Source organism: Magnolia sinica, chromosome 11 (assembly GCF_029962835.1).
Source record: "Magnolia sinica isolate HGM2019 chromosome 11, MsV1, whole genome shotgun sequence".
NCBI lineage: Eukaryota > Viridiplantae > Streptophyta > Magnoliopsida > Magnoliales > Magnoliaceae > Magnolia > Magnolia sinica.
This window is the reverse complement of record NC_080583.1, coordinates 65,488,726-65,497,474: the sequence shown is the minus strand read 5'-3', so window position 1 is coordinate 65,497,474 and position 8,749 is coordinate 65,488,726. Positions and strand designations below refer to the sequence as shown.

General features: G+C 37.6%; 1 protein-coding gene across 1 annotated transcript in view; it reads right to left on the bottom strand.

Moving 5' to 3' along the window:
- Window positions 1-4,412: 4,412 nt before the first annotated feature.
- LOC131219255 (DEAD-box ATP-dependent RNA helicase 36) overlaps window positions 4,413-8,749 on the bottom strand; it is a 28,924-nt gene continuing 24,587 nt past the window's right edge. The window contains exon 6 of the mRNA XM_058214304.1: window positions 4,413-4,979. Coding sequence (XP_058070287.1) covers window positions 4,836-4,979 — 144 coding nt within the window. The 3' untranslated portion in view covers window positions 4,413-4,835. The remainder of the gene's footprint in view (window positions 4,980-8,749) is intronic.

Here is an 8,749-nt window from a genome sequence, read left to right as displayed (position 1 = left end):
GGAATCTTGGAAAATAACTAGGTTGATTGGCTAAATTAGCTACTCTTACCCCCGAAATCATGTGGTAAGTAAGTAAATCATTCTAGTTTGGGAGATATGCTTGTTAAATAAATAGACCAAGAAATGAATTAAAAGATAGAAAAATATTTTTATATACTTATATATACATATTTACATAATTATGTATTATAGAAAAATGTAAGGGGAAAAATGTTCTCCATGTAAAAAATAAAAATAATAAAATAATAAAAAAGAGAAAAAAGTGCATAGCACTACAGTTATGGCTATGGTTATAATCTGTAGCGATAGGCAAAGCACTGACCCAGTTAATTGGGTCCCAACCCAGTTGACCCCAACTCGCTAACTTCTTTTTTTTTTTCTTTCTTTCTTTCTTTCTTCCTGTTTTAATTCCTACCGATTTTTGTGGGTCCCATTATGAGGTATGTGTTATATCCAAACCGTCCATCTATTTGGCGAACTCGTATTAAGGCTTGAGGTGAAAAATAAGACAGATCTAGCTATCAAGTGGACCACACTGTAAAAGGCAGTGGGGAATTGAACGTCTACCATTGAAACCCTTTTAGGGGTTACAGAAGTTTTGGATTATTATGAAATTTGTTTTTTCTCTTCATCCATGTCTTTGTGACCCTATGAATGAACTTAGATGGGGAGGATTTCTCACAAACATCACAGTGGGCCTCAACTTAGATGGGGAGGATTTCTAATGGTTGACGCGCATTCAACACTGTTTCCTGAATGTGGTACACTGAAGATTTGGATATACCTCATTTTTTGTCTCATACCATAAAATTATCTGAAAAAATATATGGACAGCATGGATGAAAAGCATACATCATGATGGGCCCACAGACCACCGAAGATCCGCCATTGGCGGGTGGCAGGCGGAGTACCCAGTCCGTTTTTGTGAAAGGGAGGGGTATTTTCCTCCTGAAATTTTCCGTACGAGGAGGTCTAAATGCGTATGTTATGTTTGTATTGCTTCAAGAATATCCAATGGATAAAAGGTGGGGTCCACAGTCGTAAATTTCTCCAGTTGGCAACGAGTACTTCTTCATGGGTCTCTTGCCTTTACGTTAAAACCTCTCTCTCTCTCTCTCTCTCTCTAACTGAAGCCATGAAGAAGTCTTCTTTCATCACCACCCTATGGATTCTTTCCATAGCCATCATCTTCCTCATCTCTGAAGTATCATCTAGACCGTATATCTCTTCGGCCCGTCGTTGCCACCGCCGCCACCACAGCATTTCTCTTTCCTCTTCTCACCACCATTCACCTTCTCTCTGCCTTCAATTCCAAAGAAATCTCCCACATATACAGCCTCCGCCACCTATTGAAAAAGAAGAGATCGACCCAAGATACGGTGTCGAGAAGCGGCTCGTCCCCAGCGGACCCAATCCCCTCCACAACTGAAGAAAAAATCCTCTCTCTCTCTCTCTCTCTCTCTCTCTCTCTCTCTACCCATGGATGGTTGCTCTTCATGTGATGCGCATTGCACTCCTGAACATGCCTACTCTGTCCTTTCTTTATTTCTTTCTTTCTTTCTTTCCATCTCTTGGGATGTTTCTTGGAGAACAGATGCACATACATACATGCATATATGGTTCTACCCAAGTGGGTTGAAAGATTTTACTGGGACGGGTTCAAGGCATGCTTGTTGAGAGGGAAGAATTACAGTGGTGTATGTGATCAATCTCTCTCTCTCTCTCTCTCTCTCTCTCTCTCTCTCTCTCTCTCTCTCTCTCTCTCTCTCTCTCTCTCTCTCTCTCTCTCTCTCATTTTCTTCTTCTCCTTTGTCTTTTCTTTTTCTCTTTTACACAATCGGCTTTTGAAGATGAGGGGAAGTTCATGAGTTTACCAATAGGAAGTAAGCTATTTGGGTGGAGGGCAATTTGGTCTTTTCCCATCTTGGGTGGAAGGCAATTTGGTCCTCTTCATTTTGGGTGGACGGCAACTTGGTCCCTGTCATCTTGAATGGAGCGAAATTTGATCTTTTAAAATCTTTTGGGGTTCCATGTCTACCGTCTGCCATCCATCACTATATTCGTGTGTAATTCTTGTGTATTCTTGACTATGAATAAATATATATATTCTCTCTCTCTCTCTCTCTCTCTCTCTCTCTCGTTAATTTTAACTGCCATCTTAGCTTGCACCACTTTATTTGAAAATGGCGGTTGGTCATCATCCTCACATATGGCACTGACGTACAACTATCCAGCCCATCCAAATTGTGGGTCCCAATGTGGATGGCTGTTATCTCTAAAATCATGCTGTTCAAGCAATCCTAACCACCCAATTAATGGCTTTCAAATGGATGGTGAAAAGTAAAATAGTAAGTGGTCCAAATTCAAAGTGAGAAAAAAAAAAAAAAAAAAACCCGATGGTTTATATTATCTTCTCAGCATAAATGTTAAGTCATGCTCCACCAACGGTGAGGTAAGAGATTTGGACGGTTTTGCATTGCCGTACAACTATGCCATTGCCATGTGTACGATTGAAAAGTCATCGCCATTTTTTAAATGCCCAAAACTAATATATAGTCTCATCTCATTTGTCTCATTTTGTTTTTTACTTGGTGGATGGATGAGTTTTTAGAATGGATTGAGTTAGAAACAGCGGTTTGAAAAAAAAAAAAAAAACACAAACAAACAAAATCCTGAATTTTAATAGACGATTAGGATCTCTGATCAGTATCTTTGCCATGTGGACCATATGCAGTGGAACATTCTAGAAAGCTGATCTGATCATCTGTGCATCTCATCAGAAAACCTCGTAAAAATTCACCTCTAAATTTGATCACCCATGATATTCTTAATCTTTGATTAAACAGATAAATTGAAGAAGTGGGTGTTTCAGGATCTAGGAAAAGAACGGCCATATCCCACTCCTTATGGTGGGCCATGTCAGATAATCTAGAACGAAGGGCACAAACTGAGTGCTAAGCTAAGCTTTGGATGCAGTGTCTCGTTACAGTAACATTCAAACAAATCGTTTGGCGGGTATTGATCAGAAGAATTGCTAATATGCCAAGGGCTAACTCCTACGATAGATTAGTTCCATCGCTGCATACGACAATCCAAACCGTCCAAGTTGCTGAGCAAATTTTGGATACTGACAAGCTGATTTTGCACTTGGAATGTGGACACTCACAATTTAGGTGCTCTGAATATAACCATACATGAGTGCCACATGTAAGTAAGATTGACTTGTCACCATTTCCACAATATTAGAGTCTAGCTAGTCAGTTTTTCAGGGATTTGCCAGATCAAAGCTGTCCGGTTGGCCACCTGCTATAAAAGAGTAAGTGAAATAACAAGAGAAAATATCTTTCTTTTGTGTTTGGATTGTAAATCGCAATATAATATAAAATGATTACAAACAAGACCTTGCGAGATAGGAAATAAGTAAATGATTACTAATATCAATGTCTCCATCTTGGATTGCTTGCGTCCAAACAGATCCTCAATTGCTAAAAATATTTGCCACATGCACAATGAGGGAAATTAAATAATAATAATAATAATAATACTAACAAAAGAACTTTTAAAGCAGCTAATAGCATAATGCATCCTAGCATTCCCATTGCAACTCATATCAATGTACAAATTTTGAGTTCATGACCCATCAACCGTGTTTGTTTGAATGGAAGCATAGAATAAGAAAACGTGGTGGAAACAATTTTTATTTTATTTTATTTTATTTCGAGTTTCATGAAAACAGCATTTTCCCTCATTAATTTCCAAGAATTTAAGGAAACCCACCTATCTAACAATGGTTTCGGCCTTCTCTCAATGTGCCACCTGTACCCCCATTTAAAGAACTATGATCTACAGCAGTAGTGCCAGTGAGTTCCACAACTCTGATTTACAGCAGTAGTGCCAGTGAGTTCCACAACTCTGATTTACAGCAGTCGTGCCAGCAGCGTGTTGTGCAAAGGTATTTGCAGGGCCCGAGGAACAGAGTTTCTGGGGCAATCTGAAACAGATGGGCCCCACATGCACCTTTTATACAGAACAGAGTAGAAAAAATTGGGGGAAAGAGAGCAAACTCACGGTGACCCTGAACAGCAAGATAAATATTTTGATCTGAACACCTGAGCCCATGAATATAATTTTGAAGATCGAGCATTCCTAACACTTTTTTACTTGTGGCCCTTGGTAGATCTTATGAAGAAAATACAGCAAAGGTCCACATTCAACGAAATAGAAAAGACAAGCTTCGAATGGCTTGGAGCTTCCAATCTGGGAGATTATGGACCATCCACATTGGGGCCCATAAGATCAATGGCCTAGGTTCACTGAGCAATGAGGCTCAAATTCTACAAAATCAAGGCTTGAATATGACACTACTGAGATCCTTGGCTGGAGGATCATATAACTCCTTTTTACAAGTTGGGTTAAATAAATTTGAAACAAATTTTCAAAAGAAATATTTTGAAAGGTAAAACGAGGGATTGAACCCTGGATCACTCGCATACATTACACTCTCTACTAGTTCATCTAACAAGCCGGACCAAGAACAGACGAGGAAAATTTCATGGACCACCTTTACAATGACAATTATCAAAATTAAATGAAGAGTGACCAAAAAGAGTACGTAAATTAAGAGGGTATATAAACCGTAAGCCATTCTTCAGTGGGTAGTCAATCATCTGACGCTCATTCTAGAAATTTCTCCAGTTCCAAGATGATAAGTGACCTTGACCAGCTTCCTCCTTCCAATGGAAAGCAGTGCATTTCGACTAGTTTTTCCGTCTCAGAGCAGTGGATAAGAGTCCCAGTTTCACCCTTTAATTGACAAATAATATATCTACTCTGTCCTATGATTTCTGCCTTTTACGCCTTCTCTTTTGTGAGCCGTTCTCTGCTAATTTTTTCAGCTTCTGAGCTTTCCTCGCTTTTGCTGTCTCTTCATAGCCGTCATCAATCATCTTCATACTTGCAACGCGTTTGGCCTTGTAAACCTGAAAATGGTTAGATCAACACAGAATTTAGTAATTAGCCCATGTCATCTATCATTGTTTTGTTTTTCATTTTTTTGTCATCTCCCTTTTGTTTTTTTAATTGATCATAGAAACTTCATTTAATTACAGTTCAACATGCACAGCAGACAGTATTTCCGATGCAAAAACAATTTCACAAATATCTTCCTTGCCTAGGGTATCGGTGATTTCGTTGGCTTCTCTACTACCACCTAAATGAATAAACAAATAGCTTAAACTTGAAATTTATAGAAGCTTATACAGTGTCGTGAAAGAAAAAAGAAGCCACATGATTCAGATATTTGCAAATACTGAGCCCAAACAATGACATTATTTAGAATTGCCATCCTGACAAGGTTTCTGGGAGTAGTAGAGAATTGCCAGACCTTCCCTTGGATCCTTTGAGAAGAGGACCGAACCAAGGATTTAAATAGCGGTTTTGAAGTGTGATTCAACAAGGAACTGAAACTGGTATCAACCGTCCTTGCTCATCTGTTTCGGCCCCATACCAGACTCATTTCATTATGGACTGAAACAGAGACAACTCAGATGATGCTTATGGACTGAAACAGGTACAACTCAGATGATGCCTAGTCATATCAAATGATACTTAACCATGCCCCCAAACCTATCGAGGTTCCACAACGAGCTGTTGAAATTTAGTTTCCAAAAGCCTTGGGGTCAAGGTGTGCCGAAACAGTTAAGTAACGGCATCGGCAGTGCTCGTTACACAATACAAGGGCATAACGTGCCAGTTAAAAAAATGTGGACCGTAAAGCCCAACACGGCACTTGTAACAGCCATTACCCCTGAAATGGTCTCCTACCCGCCATAACAGTCCAAAAACGGCTGGTTGGGGATCTTTTTAAACGACGCAAATCCCCATTTTTTTCACTTTTTTTTTCCCCCATTTCTCTTGCATCTTAAGAGTTTTCCTAAGCTAATTTCAACCTTAATTGCACACTCTTTACAGCTTAAAACACTTGATTTAGGTGATTGGGATGAATCGAAGCTCAGTGGGCAGTTTTGGGAAAAATCAAAATAAGAGATAAGTCTTCATATATAAAAATCTTGCTGGAAACAAGTATTTAAGGATAACAACACCGAATCGGCCACAGCTTGGTAGATTCATGGTCGATTTAGCATCGGTTTTATGATTTTATGTATATATATATATAATAACATTGTTTTTTTACATTAAAAAACCCAAAAAAAAAAAAGGTAATTTCTTTAATAATGTTTTATGTGAAAAGTTGAAATGGATGTAAGACGATTGGAATTAGAGATTCATGCCTTGGATTACTCTTGTTAATCACATCTTTTAATTTTTTAAATTTCAGCTAATTTTCATTTTTTATTTCTTTAATTCAGCTGTTTTTCGGATAAATAACGTCTGTCATGGAAAAGCCTGAAAATATGTATTTTTTTTAAAAATAATTTATAATGTGGACGGTTGGAATAGATATAGGATGATTCGATTTAGAGATTCATGTCTTAGATTACTCTTGTTAATTGCATTTTTTTTAATTACATTTCAGCTGATTTTCGGATGAATAGTGACTTTCCATGCAAAAACCCAAAAAAATGTGTTTTTTTTTTTTCTAATAATGTTTAATGTAGAAGATTGGAATGTGTATGATTATTGGAATTAGAGATTCATGCCTTAGATTTTTATTTTTATTTTTTTGAGAAATGAGATTCATGCCTTAGATTACTCTTGTTAATCACATTTTATTTTTATTTTTGGCCGATTTTCCGATGAATAGTGATTGTCATGAAAAAACCCCAAAATATGTACTTTTAAAAAAATAATGTTCAATGTGGAAGGCTGGAATAGATGTAGGACGATTGGAATTAGAGATTCATGCCTCAGATTACTCCTGTTAATCAATTTTTTTTTTTTTTTGAAGTTTTTATTTTCTTATGATTAGTGACTATGAATAAACATGTCCATAAATTATTTTATTTTTTAATTCATCTTAAAGTTGGAACTTATATATAGTGATTATATGTTTATATTTTACGCAGGTGAGGAGCTTGATTCGTTTTTGGTTAAAGTCTTTAGACTTTAGATTTCAAATTTTAAAGTTTAGTTTACACTTCCAACTTTAGCTTATTTTAGGCTCACTTTATACTTAGATTCTTTTGACCAGTGTTGTCATGTGCGACCGCATATGCACATATCCATATGTAGATCGCCTATGCAATCATGGCACATATGTGATCGCATATGTGGCGTATGGGAAAAAATATGATCGCATATGCGATGTATGCGATCGCATATTGGCCATGGCACATTAATTTATTTTTATTTTTTTTGCTTTAAAAAACAACTTTTTGCCGATAAAAAGGCTTCCAAACCTCCTCCATTTGCAATATTCTCACCCCAAAACCCTCTTACTATCTTCTTCTCATACATTTCTTAATTCCAAGTGGCCTCTCTCTCTCTCTCTCTCTCTCTCTCTCTCTCGCGCGCTCTCAAAAAGAGGCCCGCCCAAAAAAAAACCCCAAATCTCTCTCTCTCTCTCTCTCTCTCTCTCTCTCTCTCTCTCTCTCTCTCTCTCTCAAGATTCAAGCACTTTCAAGTTTCAAGGAAGATAGCTTGTTGATTTTCTACAATAATAAATAAATAGCTTGTTGATTTTTTTGTTACTTCTTACTTGTTAACTCTAGTGTTAAATGTTGATGACTTGATGTTTAACTCATTGTTTAATTGATTTTAGTTCTCTCAAATGTATTTTAAATATGTAAAATTAGTTATCTATTAACTTACGAAAAGTTCCCCATAGTTCCTTATATATTTTTTTTATATATATATTTTTTAAATTTTCCCTTTATATTTTTTTTTTTTTTTTTCAAAAGAAAAAATAATAATAATAAGCATAAGCATATGCGATCGCACATGATCGCATATGCGATTTGACAACATTGCTTTTGACTATAAACTCTAGAGTAGTTTGGGTAGACTTGCAGTGAGTAGTGAGAAAATGGCCAGCCAACTAGGAAGTGAGGATATTGGATGCCAAACATTGTGAGAGGATGGGTGGTAGGTACTCAATGAAGTGCAACTATTGCAATAGAGTGATAATTGGTGGAATAATGCAACTCAAACAACATTTGACACATCAAAAAAGGGCCAAATCACAAGGTGCAACACCTTGCCAATAGAGGTAATACACATGATAGATTTAACCTAGCAGAAGAGTACAAGCAGCAGCAGCGAAACCAACACGGATGAACATGGCGGTGATGATAATGATGTACCTACCTTTGGTGTTGCTCAATATGCAGGGGTACAACGGGATGCTGATTGCGAGACTGATGAGAATCGACAGGGTAGGTGAGGCCGAACTTATGAGCGTACGGAGTGCCGAAATGACCAATCAGGGAAGGAGCATCAAAGGGAGGCTGGCACTAATTGCACTAGAAATGGAGCACCAAGAGGTCCAGAACATCAGACAGCTTACGGGAAGTATGGATATAGATATGGATATGACAACGAATAGTATAGGGAGCCTATCGAGCCACTTTCATGTTGGACTAGTCCTAACCGATAGGTTCAATATGGATACACATCTGGATCCAAATCCTAGTTATTCATCATCACAGGCTGCCGCAGTATGTGGTCATTCCAAACAGGCCCTAATGGACATGGTCCCTGATTTGACACAAGAGTTCCTTCCAATTGCAATCCTATCATTTACATATGGGGTCATTCCATCAAAAGTACTCACAAATAAAGTCACACAGCC